Source organism: Engystomops pustulosus, chromosome 8, assembly GCF_040894005.1.
Source record: "Engystomops pustulosus chromosome 8, aEngPut4.maternal, whole genome shotgun sequence".
NCBI classification, from domain to species: Eukaryota; Metazoa; Chordata; class Amphibia; order Anura; family Leptodactylidae; genus Engystomops; species Engystomops pustulosus.
Genome location: NC_092418.1, coordinates 114859280 through 114879753, shown reverse-complemented (window position 1 = coordinate 114879753; position 20474 = coordinate 114859280). Strand labels below are relative to the sequence as shown.

The 20474-nt window shown below is 47.4% G+C and overlaps 1 protein-coding gene across 3 annotated transcripts in view; it reads right to left on the bottom strand.

The window, feature by feature from the left end:
• Positions 1-20474, bottom strand: part of PLCD4 (phospholipase C delta 4) — a 90226-nt gene that overhangs the window by 53465 nt on the left and 16287 nt on the right. For 2 of the 3 annotated variants that reach the window (XM_072122309.1, XM_072122311.1), the window contains exons 2-4: positions 5708-5858; positions 1910-1965; positions 1678-1836 (exon numbers count right to left, since the gene is read on the bottom strand). In XM_072122309.1, the coding sequence (XP_071978410.1) occupies positions 1678-1836; positions 1910-1931 (181 nt within the window). In that variant the 5' untranslated portion in view covers positions 1932-1965; positions 5708-5858. The remainder of the gene's footprint in view (positions 1-1677; positions 1837-1909; positions 1966-5707; positions 5859-20474) is intronic. The other variant, XM_072122310.1, reaches the window with a different exon arrangement.

The window sequence follows — 20474 nt, the reverse complement described above, 5'->3', positions numbered from 1 at the left end:
ACCAGGAAGAAGAAGGTGAACTCCAGGGACCTGAGCGGGGAAGCGTCACATGCAGGATATCAGGTGCAGGATCTTAGTGACTCCCCGCACAGCGCATTATACACGGACAATGCACTTACATGCACCAGGAAGAAGATGGTGAACTCCAGGGACCTGAGCGGGGAAGCGTCACATGCAGGATATCGGGCGCACGATCTTAGTGACTCCCCGCACAGCGCATTATACACGGACAATGCACTTACATGCACCAGGAAGAAGAAGGTGAACTCCGGGGACCTGAGCGGGGAAGCGACACATGCAGGATACCGGGTGCAGGATCTTAGTGACTCCCTGCACAGCGCATTATACACGGACAATGCACTTACATGCACCAGGAAGAAGAAGGTGAACTCCGGGGACCTGAGCGGGGAAGCGACACATGCAGGATATCGGGTGCACGGTCTTAGTGACTCCCCGCACAGCGCATTATACACGGACAATGCACTTACATGCACCAGGAAGAAGAAGGTGAACTCCAGGAGCTGAGCGGGGAAGCGACACATGCAGGATATCGGGGCACGATCTTAGTGACTCCCCGCACAGCGCATTATACACGGACAATGCACTTACATGCACCAGGAAGAAGAAGGTGAACTCCGGGGACCTGAGCGGGGAAGCGACACATGCAGGATATCGGACGCAGGATCTTAGTGACTCCCCGCACAGCGCATTATACACGGACAATGCACTTACATGCACCAGGAAGAAGAAGGTGAACTCCAGGGACCTGAGCGGGGAAGCGACACATGCAGGATATCGGGTGCACAATCTTAGTGACTCCCCGCACAGGGTATTATACACAGACAATGCACTTACATGCACCAGGAAGAAGAAGGTGAACTCCAGGGACCTGAGCGGGGAAGCGACACATGCAGTATATCAGATGCAGGATCTTAGTGACTCCCCGCACAGCGCATTATACACGGACAATGCACTTACATGCACCAGGAAGAAGAAGGAGAACTCCGGGGACCTGAGCGGGGAAGCGACACATGCAGGATATCGGGCGCAGGATCTTAGTGACTCCCGCACAGCGCATTATACACGGACAATGCACTTACATGCACCAGGAAGAAGGTGAACTCCGGGGACCTGAGCGGGGAAGCGACACATGCAGGATATCGGGGCACGATCTTAGTGACTCCCCGCACAGCGCATTATACATGGACAATTACACTTACATGCACCAGGAAGAAGAAGGTGAACTCCGGGGACCTGAGCGGGGAAGCGACACATGCAGGATATCGGGTGCAGGATCTTAGTGACTCCCCGCACAGCGCATTATACACGGACAATGCACTTACATGCACCAGGAAGAAGAAGGTGAACTCCAGGGATCTGAGCGGGGAAGCGACACATGCAGGATATCGGGGGCATGATCCTAGTGACTCCCCGCACAGCGTATTATACACAGACAATGCACTTACATGCACCAGGAAGAAGAAGGTGAACTCCGGGAACCTGAGCGGGGAAGCGACACATGCAGGATATGGGGCACAGCGAATTACACACAGACAATGCACTTTCGGGGGAACTTCGTTGGACAGGTAAGTAAATCTCCCCCAACGTCTATGAGAAAGTTCCAGAACTTTTCAGTGGTTCCCCTTTATCTTAATGCCTGGGCATGCTGCCACTTACAGGTGGACTTGGTGTTGCCCGTCTTCTTGGACTTGTACCAGATGGTCATACAATCCTCCTGGAGCTTGAAGTATCGCTGCTTCTTCCAGTTTCGTGATTTTACTTTCCTCATGACGGAGCCAGCCTGCATTAGCTGCAGATTGTCATCCAGCTGCAGACCTGCAAACACAGGGACATCAGCAGAGAGAAGACTGGCACACATGGCACTGCCCTCTACCCACCTGATACTCACGGGCGCAGCACGGAGAGGTCATCGTGTACCCGTTACACCCTAAGATCTGCCGGCATCTGCAATGCAAGGAGAGGGAAGTTACACAGATCAGACAGCAGGTGCCATGGCTAGTGCCAGTGCCCACTCTACAGTGCCAGTCATAGTATATTATATTGGTATCAAAAGTATAAATTTGTAAAATGCCAGTCCATACTTGCAGCTAGAGCACACCTATATCTAGTAGTAGCTATGTATAGTGATAGAGTGCCCCTATATATGGTGCCAGTCGCAGTAATCCAATGTGTAGTGAAAGCCAAGAGTTTACCCATGTGTAGTGCCATAGTAGTTTAATGTTTAGTGCCCCCATGTATAGTGCCAAGCATGCTTCTCCAATGTACAATGACAGCCAGAGTGCCCCCGTGTATAGTGCCAAGCATGCTTCTCCAATGTACAATGACAGCCAGAGTGCCCCCATGTATAGTGCCAAGCATGCTTCTCCAATGTACAATGACAGCCAGAGTGCCCCCATGTATAGTGCCAAGCATGCTTCTCCAATGTACAATGACAGCCAGAGTGCCCCCGTGTATAGTGCCAAGCATGCTTCTCCAATGTACAATGACAGCCAGAGTGCCCCCGTGTATAGTGCCAAGCATGCTTCTCCAATGTACAATGACAGCCAGAGTGCCCCCGTGTATAGTGCCAAGCATGCTTCTCCAATGTACAATGACAGCCAGAGTGCCCCCAAGTATAGTGCCAAGCATGCTTCTCCAATGTACAATGACAGCCAGAGTGCCCCCATGTATAGTGCCAAGCATGCTTCTCCAATGTACAATGACAGCCAGAGTGCCCCCATACATAGTATCAGTGTACTACAATGTGTATTGGCAGCCTCGGTGCCCCCATGTATAGTGCCAAGCATGCTTCTCCAATGTATGATGACAGCCAGAGTGCCCCCATGTATAGTGCCAAGCATGCTTCTCCAATGTATAATGACAGCCAGAGTGCCCCCAAGTATAGTGCCAAGCATGCTTCTCCAATGTACAATGACAGCCAGAGTGCCCCCATGTATAGTGCCAAGCATGCTTCTCCAATGTACAATGACAGCCAGAGTGCCCCCATGTATAGTGCCAAGCATGCTTCTCCAATGTATGATGACAGCCAGAGTGCCCCCATGTATAGTGCCAAGCATGCTTCTCCAATGTATAATGACAGCCAGAGTGCCCCCAAGTATAGTGCCAAGCATGCTTCTCCAATGTACAATGACAGCCAGAGTGCCCCCATGTATAGTGCCAAGCATGCTTCTCCAATGTACAATGACAGCCAGAGTGCCCCCATGTATAGTGCCAAGCATGCTTCTCCAATGTATGATGACAGCCAGAGTGCCCCCATGTATAGTGCCAAGCATGCTTCTCCAATGTACAATGACAGCCAGAGTGCCCCCATGTATAGTGCCAAGCATGCTTCTCCAATGTACAATGACAGCCAGAGTGCCCCCATACATAGTATCAGTGTACTACAATGTGTATTGGCAGCCTCGGTGCCCCCATGTATAGTGCCAAGCATGCTTCTCCAATGTATGATGACAGCCAGAGTGCCCCCATGTATAGTGCCAAGCATGCTTCTCCAATGTATAATGACAGCCAGAGTGCCCCCAAGTATAGTGCCAAGCATGCTTCTCCAATGTACAATGACAGCCAGAGTGCCCCCATGTATAGTGCCAAGCATGCTTCTCCAATGTACAATGACAGCCAGAGTGCCCCCATGTATAGTGCCAAGCATGCTTCTCCAATGTATAATGACAGCCAGAGTGCCCCCATGTATAGTGCCAAGCATGCTTCTCCAATGTACAATGACAGCCAGAGTGCCCCCATGTATAGTGCCAAGCATGCTTCTCCAATGTACAATGACAGCCAGAGTGCCCCCATGTATAGTGCCAAGCATGCTTCTCCAATGTACAATGACAGCCAGAGTGCCCCCATGTATAGTGCCAAGCATGCTTCTCCAATGTATGATGACAGCCAGAGTGCCCCCATGTATAGTGCCAAGCATGCTTCTCCAATGTATGATGACAGCCAGAGTGCCCCCGTGTATAGTGCCAAGCATGCTTCTCCAATGTATAATGACAGCCAGAGTGCCCCCATACATAGTATCAGTGTACTACAATGTGTATTGGCAGCCTCGGTGCCCCCATGTATAGTGCCAAGCATGCTTCTCCAATGTATGATGACAGCCAGAGTGCCCCCATGTATAGTGCCAAGCATGCTTCTCCAATGTATGATGACAGCCAGAGTGCCCCCATGTATAGTGCCAAGCATGCTTCTCCAATGTATAATGACAGCCAGAGTGCCCCCATGTATAGTGCCAAGCATGCTTCTCCAATGTATAATGACAGCCAGAGTGCCCCCATGTATAGTGCCAATCATGGTTCTCCAATGTGTATTGGCAGCCTGGGTGCCCCAACGTATAGTGCCAGTTAGAGTGCCCCCATGTATAGTGCCAAGCATGCTTCTCCAATGTATAATGACAGCCAGAGTGCCCCCATAGCCCCAGAGTACTACAATGTATATTGGCAGCCTGGGTACCCCCAAGTATAGTGCCAGTTAGAGTGCCCCCATGTATAGTGCCAAGCATGCTTCTCCAATGTATAATGACAGCCAGAGTACCCCCAAGTATAGTGCCAGTTGGAGTGCCCCCATGTATAGTGCCAAGCATGCTTCTCCAATGTATAATGACAGCCAGAGTGCCCCCATGTATAGTGCCAAGCATGCACCTCCAATGTATAATGACAGCCAGAGTGCCCCCATAGCCCCAGAGTACTACAATGTATATTGGCAGCCTGGGTACCCCCAAGTATAGTGCCAGTTAGAGTGCCCCCATGTATAGTGCCAAGCATGCTTCTCCAATGTATAATGACAGCCAGAGTGCCCCCATGTATAGTGCCAAGCATGCATCTCCAATGTATAATGACAGCCAGAGTGCCCCCATAGCCCCAGAGCACTACAATGTATATTGGCAGCCTGGGTACCCCCAAGTATAGTGCCAGTTAGAGTGCCCCCCATGTATAGTGCCAAGCATGCTTCTCCAATGTATAATGACAGCCAGAGTGCCCCCATGTATAGTGCCAAGCATGCTTCTCCAATGTACAATGACAGCCAGAGTGCCCCCAAGTATAGTGCCAATCATGGTTCTCCAATGTGTATTGGCAGCCTGGGTGCCCCCAAGTATATTGCCAGTTAGAGTGTCGCCATGTATAGGGCTGGTCAGTATACTCCAATGTGTAGTGACAGCTAGAGTACCCCCATACATATTACCTGCGTACCACAGTGTGTAAGGCAGTCTGAGTGCCCCCATAGCTAGTGCCAGGGCGCCCTTATATATAGTGCCAGCCTAAATGCTGTGATGTGTAGAGAAATGCTAGAGTGCCCCCGTATTGTAAGCTGGAGTACTCCAAACTATAGGGGCAGCCCGATTCCCCAAGTTTAATGCCAGAACCCCCCCCCATGTGAGGTGTCATGCCGGCCTGTGTGTGCCATGTGTACTGGTATCCAGAAAATAGCTATGGTGCCCCCATATGCAGTGGTGGAGTAGTACAGTTCACATTCCCAGTCTTGGTGCCCTCAGGTATAACATACTCCAATGTACAGTGAAGAATACAATCTATTCTCTGTTATCTGCCAGTTCTGAGTGCAGAAACCTGTGTGCCCCCCTAATAACTCCTCTGTGCCCGATCTCCAGTGCGGAGGACCCCCATATACATGACATGTGACTCTTAGAACGCTCCGGCTCTATTATTAGCTGCAGTTCCTGGGTGAGACTGACCTGACGGGGGGGCGCTGGCCTCCTCCCAGGGTTCAGGACTCCGTCTGGATCATGTATCCCACACGTCGATGAGCAGAGGCTTAATGAGTTTTCCGTGCGGCGTTCGCCATTGTCCGGCGTTTAATTAGGAGGGGTCCAGAGAGCGCGTCTCCTGGGGAAGGGGAGAAGGAGCGGCATGTTCAGCATGGAGGACTCCAGCCACCAGCACAGGGAATACCCCAACCCGATGAGTGACGGCCGAGTGCTACACGTACAGGGTTACACAGTAACAGAGTATCTGCAGTGGAAAGACGGCTCCGATTACAACCACCGAGAGGAGACATCAACATCTCCGTACAATGTGACCAAGAGCGAACACCTGCAAAACCTCATAATACACACCACAGCTGCTGCAGAACCTCATAATACACACCACAGCTGCTGCAGAACATCATAATACACACCACAGCTGCTGCAGAACCTCATAATACACACCACAGCTGCTGCAGAACATCATAATACACACCACAGCTGCTTCAGAACCTCATAATACAAACCACAGCTGCTGCAGAACCTCATAATACACACCACAGCTGCTGCAGAACCTCATAATACACACCACAGCTGCTGCAGAATATCATAATACACACCACAGCTGCTGCAGAACCTCATAATACACACCACAGCTGCTTCAGAACCTCATAATACAAACCACAGCTGCTGCAGAACCTCATAATACACACCACAGCTGCTGCAGAACCTCATAATACACACCTCAGCTGCTGCAGAACCTCATAATACACACCACAGCTCCTGCAGAACCTCATAATACACACCACAGCTGCTGCAGAACATCATAATACACACCTCAGCTGCTGCAGAACATCAAATACACACCACAGCTGCTTCAGAACCTCATAATACAAACCACAGCTGCTGCAGAACCTCATAATACACACCACAGCTGCTGCAGAACCTCATAATGTACACCACAGCTGCTGCAGAACCTCATAATACACACCACAGCAGCTGCAGAATATCATAATACACACCTCAGCTGCTGCAGAACATCATAATACACACCACAGCTGCTGCAGAACCTCATAATACACACCACAGCTGCTGCAGAACATCATAATACACACCTCAGCTGCTGCAGTACATCATAATACACACCTCACCTGCTGCAGAACCTCATTATACACACCACAGCTGCTGCAGAACATCATAATACACACCTCAGCTGCTGCAGAACATCATAATACACACCTCAGCTGCTGCAGAACATCATAATACACACCACAGCTGCTGCAGAACATCATAATACACACCACAGCTGCTGCAGAACATCATAATACACACCTCAGCTGCTGCAGAACATCATAATACACACCACAGCTGCTGCAGAACATCATAATACACACCACAGCTGCTGCAGAACATCATAATACACACCACAGCTGCTGCAGAACATCATAATACACACCTCAGCTGCTGCAGAACATCATAATACACACCTCAGCTGCTGCAGAACATCATAATACACACCACAGCTGCTGCAGAACCTCATAATACACACCTCAGCTGCCGCAGAACATCATAATACACACCACAGTTGCTGCAGGACATCATAATACACACCACAGCTGCTGCAGAACATCATAATACACACCACAGCTGCTGCAGATCATCATAATACACACCTCACAAAAGACACCTCAGCTGCTGCAGAACCTTATAATGCACAAATCACCATGCACATCACAGCTGCTGCAGCACATCATAATACATAACTGATATTTTGCAGAATCTTAAAAATCACCTTCTAAAAAAAACCCACAGAACTACAACTCCCATCATGTTTTGCTTCCCCTTCATAATAAATACTTTCCGGGGTCAGAGTTCTGCTGACTTGGTGTATCTAAGCCTAAGATGTATGATACTGTCTTCAGAGCGAAGGTATCTAATCTAATCCTATCCTGTGTGATACTGTCTGCTGAGCCATGTATCTAATTATATTATGTGTGATACACTTTGCTATGCAACAGTATCTAAGCCTGTCATAGGAGAGACTATGCACGAGGTCTGTGTATCTAATCTGTGTGTTATGCTCTTAAATGAGACTTTATCCTATTATGTCTGATACTATTTGCTCAGAGACTGTATCAAAACCTTACACATGTAGCCGAGCCAGTGTATCTAAGCACATATTGGGTGATACTGTCTCTTCTGATGCGGAGCTATAGTTATCCCATTGTAGCTTATTGTGTGATACCGTCTGCTGCGCCCATGTATTTGTAATGGTTTTGTATCTAATTTCTTTATGTGTGATACACATAGGGTCTGTGTATCTAAGAGTGTTGGGTGTGATACTCTTCTCTATCTAAGCTTTCCATGTGTGATACAGTCTGCTGGGGCTGTGTATCTGTTCTCTCTGTATCTAAGCTTTGCAGGCGTGATACAGTCTGTGTATCTGTTCTCTCTGTATCTAAGCTTTGCAAGCGTGATACAGTCTGTGTATCTGTTCTCTCTGTATCTAAGCTTTGCAAGCGTGATACCGTCTGCTGGGGCTGTTTATCTGTTCTCTCTTGTATCTAAACTTTGCAGGCGTGATACAGTCCGCTGGGGCTATGTATCTGTTCTCTTTGTATCTAATCTTTTCAGGCGTGATACAGTCTGTGTATCTGTTCTCTCTGTATCTAAGCTTTGCAAGCGTGATACAGTCTGCTGGGGCTGTGTATCTGTTCTCTCTTGTATCTAAGCTTTGCAGGCGTGATACAGTCTGTGTATCTGTTCTCTCTTGTATCTAAGCTTTGCAGGCGTGATACAGTCTGTGTATCTGTTCTCTTTGTATCTAAGCTTTGCAGGCGTGATACAGTCTGTGTATCTGTTCTCTCTTGTATCTAAGCTTTGCAGGTGTGATACAGTCTGTGTATCTGTTCTCTCTTGTATCTAAGCTTTGCAGGTGTGATACAGTCTATGTATGTGTTCTCTCTGTATCTAAGCTTTTCAGGTGTGATACAGATTGCCGGGGCTGTGTATCTGTTCTCTCTTGTATCTAAGCTTTGCAGGTGTGATACAGCCTATGTATGTGTTCTCTCTGTATCTAAGCTTTTCAGGTGTGATACAGATTGCCGGGGCTGTGTATCTGTTCTCTCTTGTATCTAAGCTTTTCAGGTGTGATACAGTCTGTGTATCTGTTCTCTCTTGTATCTAAGCTTTGCAGGTGTGATACAGTCTGTGTATGTGTTCTCTCTGTATCTAAGCTTTTCAGGTGTGATACAGTCTGCCGGGGCTGTGTATCTGTTCTCTCTTGTATCTAAGCTCTGCAGGTGTGATACATTCCTAGAGGCCATGATGCCATGGGGTTAGTTATACAGCAGTGATGTCTTGGATGAGGGCGGCAGATGTGGCGGCACTTTCCAGGATCGGACCTGAGTGCTATCGATCACGAGTCGTTCCTCTGAGCGCAGACGATCAATACTCGGGATGACTCTGGGGCGATCTGCATAATGTACGACGCCACATATGAAGGGATGAAAATAATGGCGCATAGTAATAAAAAGAATAGGAAAGAACGGGCTGTACATAACATCTCCCAAAATATCTACCGCCACATAGTGCACCGTCCTGGACCAATATATGTAACTAATCACAATCTAGGGGCCCATCACCTGCCGGGGGCCACATATGATTCCCTTTAGTGTTAGCATCAGTAAACTTTGAGATCCAGGTATTTTAGGTGTTTATGGCAACCGTATGGGGGACGTATATACCGCCGACGTATACTCATAGATCCGGGCACCGGGACTGCGGTATCTTCTTATATGTGTTTCCCATGGACTCCTTACTTCTAACATCAACTTCTAAAATTCCACTAAGACCCAGTGGCGGTATTATTTACATACTGTATGCTGATAAGATTTAGTATCCCATGCATATGATATCATATATGTGCGGTAAAGTTTTATGTGGGGTTACAGTGGGATTATTACTGCATCGTATGGCACAAGTCCCCTTATTACTAAGACACTATATGGCGGTATTACAGAATCTAATTTTGCTGTTACATTGTTATTTTTGTAACTAGATCCATAAAAGCAGGGGCGTTGTGCAGGTCGCTGTGTCACTGGTGCATTATGGGTGATTTATTTCTGCACTTACGGCAGAATTTAGTGTAATTGCATTAAAAGGCATCGCCGGAGGAACAGAACGCGAGGGATGGATGTGGCGGCACTATACGGCGGGCAGGGCAATCATTAATAGCCACAACATGCGGTTTATAATATTAATAAGAATAATCATCGTTAATATTTCATGACATTTGTTCAATTATAGGGGATTCTCCGGATTGATTTGAAGTTTTTGGATTAAATGTTTTTTTTACAAAGTATCAACCGCACACAAATCCCACAATGAGTCGCAGGGAACACACAGCACACAGCAGGACTGTGAAATATGGATTCATAATCCAGAATTGTAGCATCTGCATTGGGATTGTGTCCTCACACTGCTGTGCTCTGTGCTCTCTGCAGCCAGTGTTATGTATTGTCCCTGGAGAGATGTGTAATCAGACCTCACACTGCTGTGCTCTGTGCTCTCTGCAGCCAGTGTTATGTATTGTCCCTGGGCAGATGTGTAATCAGATCTCACACTGCTGTGCTCTGTGCTCTCTGCAGCCAGTGTTATGTATTGTCCCTGGAGAGATGTGTAATCACACCTCACGCTGCTGTGCTCTGTGCTCTCTGCAGCCAGTGTTATGTATTGTCCCTGGAGAGATGTGTAATCAGACCTCACACTGCTGTGCTCTGTGCTCTCTGCAGCCAGTGTTAGTTATTGTCCCTGTAGAGATGTGTAATCAGACCTCACACTGCTGTGCTCTGTGCTCTCTGCAGCCAGTGTTATGTATTGTCCCTGGAGAGATGTGTAATCAGACCTCACACTGCTGTGCTCTGTGCTTTCTGTAGCCAGTGTTATATACTGTCCCTGGAGAGATGTGTAATCAGACCTCACACTGCTGTGCTCTGTGCTCTCTGCAGCCAGTGTTATGTATTGTCCCTGGAGAGATGTGTAATCAGACCTCACACTGCTGTGCTCTGTGCTCTCTGCAGCCAGTGTTATGTATTGTCCCTGGAGAGATGTGTAATCAGACCTCACACTGCTGTGCTCTGTGCTCTCTGCAGCCAGTGTTATGTATTGTCCCTGGAGAGATGTGTAATCAGACCTCACACTGCTGTGCTCTGTGCTCTCTGCAGCCAGTGTTATGTATTCTCCCTGGAGAGATGTGTAATCAGACCTCACACTGCTGTGCTCTCTGCAGCCAGTGTTATGTATTGTCCCTGGAGAGATGTGTAATCACACCTCACACTGCTGTGCTCTGTGCTCTCTGCAGCCAGTGTTATGTATTGTCCCTGGAGAGATGTGTAATCACACCTCACACTGCTGTGCTCTGTGCTCTCTGCAGCCAGTGTTATGTATTGTCCCTGGAGAGATGTGTAATCAGACCTCACACTGCTGTGCTCTGTGCTCTGTGCAGCCAGTGTTATGTATTGTCCCTGGAGAGATGTGTAATCAGACCTCACACTGCTGTGCTCTGTGCTCTCTGCAGCCAGTGTTAGTTATTGTCCCTGTAGAGATGTGTAATCAGACCTCACACTGCTGTGCTCTGTGCTCTCTGCAGCCAGTGTTATGTATTGTCCCTGGAGAGATGTGTAATCAGACCTCACACTGCTGTGCTCTGTGCTCTCTGCAGCCAGTGTTATGTATTCTCCCTGGAGAGATGTGTAATCAGACCTCACACTGCTGTGCTCTCTGCAGCCAGTGTTATGTATTGTCCCTGGAGAGATGTGTAATCACACCTCACACTGCTGTGCTCTGTGCTCTCTGCAGCCAGTGTTATGTATTGTCCCTGGAGAGATGTGTAATCACACCTCACACTGCTGTGCTCTGTGCTCTCTGCAGCCAGTGTTATGTATTGTCCCTGGAGAGATGTGTAATCAGACCTCACACTGCTGTGCTCTGTGCTCTGTGCAGCCAGTGTTATGTATTGTCCCTGGAGAGATGTGTAATCAGACCTCACACTGCTGTGCTCTGTGCTCTCTGCAGCCAGTGTTAGTTATTGTCCCTGTAGAGATGTGTAATCAGACCTCACACTGCTGTGCTCTGTGCTCTCTGCAGCCAGTGTTATGTATTGTCCCAGGAGAGATGTGTAATCAGACCTCACACTGCTGTGCTCTGTGCTCTCTGTAGCCAGTGTTATATACTGTCCCTGGAGAGATGTGTAATCAGACCTCACACTGCTGTGCTCTGTGCTCTCTGCAGCCAGTGTTATGTATTGTCCCTGGAGAGATGTGTAATCAGACCTCACACTGCTGTGCTCTGTGCTCTCTGCAGCCAGTGTTATGTATTGTCCCTGGAGAGATGTGTAATCAGACCTCACACTGCTGTGCTCTGTGCTCTCTGCAGCCAGTGTTATGTATTCTCCCTGGAGAGATGTGTAATCAGACCTCACACTGCTGTGCTCTGTGCTTTCTGCAGCCAGTGTTATGTACTGTCCCTGGAGAGATGTGTAATCAGTCCTCACACTGCTGTGCTCTCTGCAGCCAGTGTTATGTATTGTCCCTGGAGAGATGTGTAATCAGACCTCACACTGCTGTGCTCTCTGCTCTCTGCAGCCAGTGTTATGTACTGTCCCTGGAGAGATGTGTAATCAGTCCTCACACTGCTGTGCTCTGTGCTCTCTGCAGCCAGTGTTATGTATTGTCCCTGGAGAGATGTGTAATCAGACCTCACACTGCTGTGCTCTGTGCTCTCTGCAGCCAGTGTTATGTATTGTCCCTGGAGAGATGTGTAATCAGACCTCACACTGCTGTGCTCTCTGCTCTCTGCAGCCAGTGTTATGTACTGTCCCTGGAGAGATGTGTAATCAGTCCTCACACTGCTGTGCTCTGTGCTCTCTGCAGCCAGTGTTAGTTATTGTCCCTGTAGAGATGTGTAATCATAGCTTTGTGTATGTTGTAAGTAGCAGCAGGACTGTGAAATATGGATTAAAATTCAAGCATTGTAGCTTTTGGGAAGGGGGTCCTTACACTGCTGTGCTCTGTGCTCTCTGCAGCCAATGTCAATTATTGTTCTTTGAGAGCTGTTTAATCATACCTTTGTGATGTTGTAAGTAGCAGCAGGACTGTGAAATATGGATTTAGATTCCAGGATTGTATTTTCTCCAAGTACACTGGGGATGTGTCCTCACACTGCTGTGCTCTGTGCTCCCCCTAGATGGTTTTTTCGTATTGCCCTGGAGAGATGTGTCATCATACCTTTTTGTATATTGTACATTCAAGGATTGTAGCTTTTCCCAGTGTACTGGGGATGTGTCCTCACACTGCTTTGCTCTGTGCTCCCCTTAAATGTTTTTTTTTTTGTGTTGCCCTGGAGAGATGTGTAATCAGACATGTTTATATTGTCGGTAGCAGCAGGACTGTAAAATATGCATTTATATTCCAGGATTGTAGCTTCACCGAGGTATGTCCAACCCCTGATGGAGGCAGCTCCTCACACTGCTGTGCTGCTCCTGAGCAGCCCACATCCCCTTCTTCTGCTCTGAGTGTCTCATGTAGTATTCATTCAGAATCTTACTACAGACTTTATTCCCAACAGAAAGGATGAGCTATGGAGAAGATCAGAGCAGAGAGCCAAGAGCACAGCAGTGTTACACTGTCATTTAATGTCAGCAACTTATAAGTCCCTATGGACATCTATTTAGGGGCTCATCCATGGGGATAGTCGTCCTAAACCAAGTCAATAAATCGTCCGCTACATATGGCTTGTTGGGTAACTACAACTCCCAGCGTGCCCTGGATTCCACAGCAGCTGGAGGGACACTATGGCTGTAGCCAGGATACAGGCCGCGCCTTTGCTATAAGTAAGGGAATTTGATTAGTCCGGATTCCGGGATGCGGGGAGATGTATGAGATGTGTCAGCTGCAGGAACAATCGTAATGATTTGTCTTCTGATTACTCATGACTTCTACAACAAGACGTATAAATCACCGCCGTATCCATCAGTCACTGCTACGAGCTGCCAGTGTGAATGAATAGGACCAGACATTGGAATGGGATTATCCGGCAGTTACCGAGGATGATCCTATAATAATCCCATACTGAGCAGGGGATAGGCATACACTGCAGCAAACCCTCAGCTACGAGAGGATGTAAAGGGGGCAAACCCTCAGCACACATGACCCCATCTCACCCAGTCCATTTGTGGCCACATACACTATAAGCACCTCCCCTATGTAACATGCAGTTATGGTGCCCCCCAACATAGTGTAATGCCCCTTTAATTCCCCCAATCATTATAATACATGGTATTATAATAACTCTTGATGAAAATCCAAAATCTGGGAACATCCCGCAAATCTGATACCATTGTGAGCTACGCTGAAGCCGGGGGTAAACCCCATGTATTTCCATACATGGATACATTGTATCTTTTCTGGTTGTTACTATTTACATATCTGCAAGTTTTCCATTTATTAAATTAAATCTCCTATCAAAATCCATGGTAAACCAGAGACATTACTCATAGATCCAGGCACAGTGGCTGTGGAAATCTTCTAAAATCAACTATTATAATTATGCTAATAAGGGAGAAGGCTCATGGGGCATTACCAAAGCTCCTCCTACACTGGGGCTCATTTACTAAGGGTCGGATTCGCACATTTCAGTCGGGTTTCCCGAATTTTTCCGCTTTGCGACGAATTCCGCCGGGATTTTGGCGCACCCGACAGAAATCGGGGGGGGTGGGGGGGGCGTGGCCGTCGGACAACCCGACGGATTCGGAAAAAAAGCGGAATTTAAAAAGCCATTTGTGTCGCAAGATCAAACACTCACGTGCACCAGGAAGAAGCAGGTGAACTCCGGCGGACCTCGGCGCAGCAGCGACACCTGCGGGTACTCAGGCGCACGATCTTCGTGAATGCCGGCAGACCCAAATCCTCGGGCGGAGAACGCGCCTCTGGATTGCGACTGGACCGGGTAAGTAAATGAGCCCCACTGTCTCCTTCCCTGCTCCCCCCTACTTCCCCTCTCCGTCTACCTGATGCAAAGTTCAGTGTAACAGCATGTGAAGCTACAATTTGAGGGGGACTCTGGTAACCCCAGAGCCCTTCTAACTCATTAGCATAATTTTAATAGTTGATTCTAGTGGGAAAGAGGTCATTGATAACAAATAGTAGATTGCATTGTGCATGAATCTATGAGTAAGTGTCCCTGGTTTATCGCTTGCTGTCAGGGAATGGAAACCTTCATGTTTACTTCCAGAAGCTGAAATCTATCTCACAGGAGTGCAGGGCGCTATTGTGCCTATATGCCATGGAATACCACCAAAGTTTTGGATCAAAAATAGAAAAATCATAAATCAAAAAGTGCCAGACAAGTGGATTGTCTTTGGTATTGTATAAATATAGCGGGCGTTGCTTTCGATAGTAAAGTCTATGGCCACACCCCTAGCTTAGTCTCTTTTGTATCATCTATATGCCATGGAGCCACAACACATCAGTCTCTTATTTTACTTTTGCTGCAATGTAGAAACAAATGTCACCAGACGTCTGCTGCTGACTGATGCCCTTATTATTTGCCCCTGTGCCTTTACTGTTAACCCATTAATCCCTGCAGCCAGCAGCCATTACCCAGGTGACCATTTCCCTCCTGGAAATTGAAGGAAAGATTGAGATTTACTTAAAGGACACCTGTCATCAGGTCTGTGTCACTTGTCCTGTCACCTCTACCTGTTGGAGCAGCTCACAAGGATCCCATCCCAGCCTTTATCTAGTTATTTCATACATTATTCATTGTAAAATCATCTATTCTTTATTATGTAAATGAGGCTGGTCACATGGTCAGAGGCAGTGATGTCACCCCTGTTCCCCCTCCCCTCTCCTCCCCCTGCTCAGGTCTGTGTGTAATGTATAGTAAAGCATTGCTGGTGTGTGTGCTGCATCTGCTGACATGCTGCATCCTCCTAATATACAGGTGAGAGACACAGACATCAGCTACACAAGTACCTGACATGTTCTGCTGTAACATGGCTGCCTGGAGCTGCTGTATCTCTCCTATACACACACACATGCACAGGCTGCAGGGGGCGTGGCCACCAGCACCAGGAAGCACATCATTATACAGCCTCACATCATTATACAGGCTGTCAGTCATGCACTGGGGGTGTGGCCACCAGCACCAGGAAGCACATCATTATACAGCCTCACACCATTATACAGGCTGTCAGTCATGTGTATAGGTGTATCTCTCCTATACACACACAGGCTGCAGGGGGCGCCAGCACCAGGAAGCACATCATTATACAGCCCCACATCATTATACAGGCTGTCAGTCATGCACTGGGGGTGTGGCCACCAGCACCAGGAAGCACATCATTATACAGCCCCACATCATTATACAGGCTGTCAGTCATGCACAGGGGGTGTGGCCACCAGCACCAGGAAGCACATCATTATACAGCCTCACACCATTATACAGGCTGTCAGTCATGTGTATAGGAGTATCTCATACACACAGGCTGCAGGGGGCACCAGCAACAGGAAGCACATGGAGGAGCCATTACACCATTATACCTCACATCATTATACAGGCTGTCAGTCATGTGTATAGGAGTATCTCATACACACACAGGCTGCAGGGGGCATCAGCACCAGGAGGAGCCATTACACCATTATACCTCACATCATTATACAGGCTGTCAGTCATGTGTATAGGAGTATCTCATACACAAAGGCTGCAGGGGGCACCAGCACCAGGAAGCACATGGAGGAGCCATTACACCATTATACCTCACACCATTATACAGGCTGTCAGTCATGTGTATAGGAGTATCTCATACACACAGGCTGCAGGGGGCACCAGCAACAGGAAGCACATGGAGGAGCCATTACACCATTATACCTCACATCATTATACAGGCTGTCAGTCATGTGTATAGGAGTATCTCATACACACACAGGCTGCAGGGGGCATCAGCACCAGGAGGAGCCATTACACCATTATACCTCACATCATTATACAGGCTGTCAGTCATGTGTATAGGAGTATCTCATACACAAAGGCTGCAGGGGGCACCAGCACCAGGAAGCACATGGAGGAGCCATTACACCATTATACCTCACATCATTATACAGGCTGTCAGTCATGTGTATAGGTGTATCTCTCCTATACACACACAGGCTGCAGGGGTCACCAGCACCAGGAAGCACATGGAGGAGCCATTACACCATTATACCTCACATCATTATACAGACTGTCAGTCATGTGTATAGGTGTATCTCTCCTATACACACACAGGCTGCAGGGGTCACCAGCACCAGGAAGCACATCGTTATACAGCCCCACATCATTATACAGGCTGTCAGTCATGTGTATAGGTGTATCTCTCCTATACACACACAGGCTGCAGGGGTCACCAGCACCAGGAGGCACATGGAGGAGCCATTACACCATTATACCTCACATCATTATACAGGCTGTCAGTCATGTGTATAGGAGTATCTCATACACACACAGGCTGCAGGGAGCGCCAGCACCAGGAAGTACATGGAGGAGCCATTACACCATTATACCTCACACCATTATACAGGCTGTCAGTCATGTGTATAGGTGTATCTCTCCTATACACACACAGGCTGCAGGGGGCGCCAGCACCAGGAAGCACATCGTTATACAGCCCCACATCATTATACAGGCTGTCAGTCATGCACTGGGGGTGTGGCCACCAGCACCAGGAAGCACATCATTATACAGCCCCACATCATTATACAGGCTGTCAGTCATGCACTGGGGGCGTGGCCACCAGCACCAGGAAGCACATCATTATACAGCCTCACACCATTATACAGGCTGTCAGTCATGTGTATAGGTGTATCTCATACACACAGGCTGCAGGGTCCACCAGAACCAGGAAGCACATCATTATACAGCCTCACATCATTATACAGGCTGTCAGTCATGTGTATAGGTGTATCTCATACACACAGGCTGCAGGGAGTACCAGCACCAGGAAGCACATCATTATACAGCCTCACATCATTATACAGGCTGTCAGTCATGTGTATAGGTGTATCTCTCCTATACACACACAGGCTGCAGGGGGCGCCAGCACCAGGAAGCACATCATTAGACAGCCTCACATCATTATACAGGCTGTCAGTCATGCACTGGGGGTGTGGCTGTGCCTCCCACTCATGAATAAGCTGGACAGCTTGAATATGCTAATGCTTCATTGGACATTTCACAGGTCATTTGCATACAGCTTTAGGACCTCATTGCTTAGGGTTACAGGCATGTAGAGGGACAATGAAGGGATAGAGGCAATGCTCTCTAATGGCAGTTTATGAAAATATATTTAGTTTAGGGGGGTTATTTTGCATGACGGGTTCTCTTTAAATCTAAAACATCCATAGTAATGAAAGGAAGGAATTTCCAAAAGCGGTGATTTGGGCAATGTGATGTTTTTTTTACGTCATATAATATTTCTATATTGTTATCTAATGTGATGCTGGGGAGATTTTTTACTGTTTATTTTTATATAAAATAATAATAAAATCCTAAAATTGTATAAAGTTGGGTAAAGTTTGCACATGGGGTCACTTGTTCACAAAGTGTCTGATAATTCCTCTGTGTTACAGTATTTTATTGTTTTACCAGTTTACCAATGTCCTGTTACGCTCTGCCTATTGTCATGCCAGAGAACAGGGTAAAAAAGGCAGCCACGTGCCAACAAATGCCTGAGATGCTGCGGTCAGAATAGACAGCATCATAAAGGGGTTAAATGGCAGTTATCATGTATATTTCTGCTTGCGGCTCTAAATTGCATGTCTGATACTGGCTGCCGAGCTGCGTATCTAATCCTATCCTGTGTGATACTGCCTGCCGATCTGCGTATCTAATCCTTTCCTATCTGATACTGCCTGCTGAGCTGTGTATCTAATCCTATCCTGTGTGATACTGCCTGCCGATCTGCGTATCTAATCCTTTCCTATCTGATACTGCCTGCCGAGCTGCGTATCTAATCCTATCCTGTGTGATACTGCCTGCCGAGCTGTGTATCTAATCCTATCCTGTGTGATACTGCCTGCCGAGCTGCGTATCTAATCCTATCCTGTGTGATACTGCCTGCCGAGCTGCGTATCTAATCCTATCCTGTGTGATTCTGCCTGCCGAGCTGTGTATCTAATCCTATCCTGTGTGATACTGCCTGCCGAGCTGCGTATCTAATCCTATCCTGTGTGATACTGCCTGCCGAGCTGTGTATCTAATCCTATCCTGTGTGATACTGTCTGCTGAGCTGTGTATCTAATCCTATCCTGTGTGATACTGTCTGCTGAGCTGTGTATCTAATCCTATCCTGTGTGATACTGCCTGCTGAGCTGTGTATCTAATCCTATCCTGTGTGATACTGCCTGCTGAGCTGTGTATCTAATCCTATCATGTGTGATACTGTCTGCTGAGCTGTGTATCTAATCCTATCCTGTGTGATACTGTCTGCTGAGCTGTGTATCTAATCCTATCCTGTGTGATACTGTCTGCTGAGCTGTGTATCTAATCCTATCCTGTGTGATACTGCCTGCTGAGCTGTGTATCTAATCCTATCCTGTGTGATACTGCCTGCTGAGCTGTGTATCTAATCCTATCATGTGTGATACTGTCTGCTGAGCTGTGTATCTAATCCTATCCTGTGTGATACTGGCTGCTGAGCTGTGTATCTAATCCCATCCTGTGTGATACTGCCTGCTGAGCTGTGTATATAATCCTATCCTGTGTGATACTGCCTGCTGAGCTGAGTATCTAATCCTATCCTTTGTGATACTGGATTCCGAACTGCGTATCTAATCCTTTCCTATCTGATACTGCCTGCTGATCTGTGTATCTAATCCTATCCTGTGTGATACTGTCTGCTGAGCTGTGTATCTAATCCTCTCCTGTGTGATACAGCCTGCTGAGCTGTGTATCTAATCCTCTCCTGCATGATACTGCCTGCTGAGCTGAGTATCTAATCCTATCCTGTGTGATACTGCCTGCTGAGCTGAGTATCTAATCCTATCCTTTGTGATACTGCCTGCTGAGATGCGTATCTAATCCTATCCGGTGTGATACTCTCTGCTGAGCTGAGTATCTAATCTTATCCTGTGTGATACTGTCTGCTGAGCTGTGTATCTAATCCTGTCATGTGATACTGGCAGTTGACTGGTATACCGATCCCTTTTATATGTGATCCTGTCTGCTGTGCTGTGTATCTTAATCGAGTCTCTGTATCTAAATGCTGATTAGCTGCTGTATCTAAGTCTTATATTGTTTGTATATATCCCCATGATCTGTACTGCACAATAGAATATGATTATTTATTAAATAAAAATTAATTATTAAGAGTTATTATTGTATCTAAGTCTCCCAAGTTTAATACTGTCCCTGCGTGTTGTATCTAAGCTCATCATGTTTCACACTGTGTGCAGAATCAGCGTTTCTGAACCTATCATATTTAATAGTGTCTTGTTAGACTTTGTATCTAACCCTATCATGTGTGATACGGTCCACTGTGCCCTTGTATCTAAGCCTACCATGTGTGATACTGTCCACTGAGCCCTTGTATCTAAGCCTACCATGTGTGATACGGTCCACTGTGCCCTTGTATCTAAGCCTACCATGTGTGATACGGTCCACTGTGCCCTTGTATCTAAGCCTACCATGTGTGATACTGTCCACTGAGCCCTTGTATCTAAAC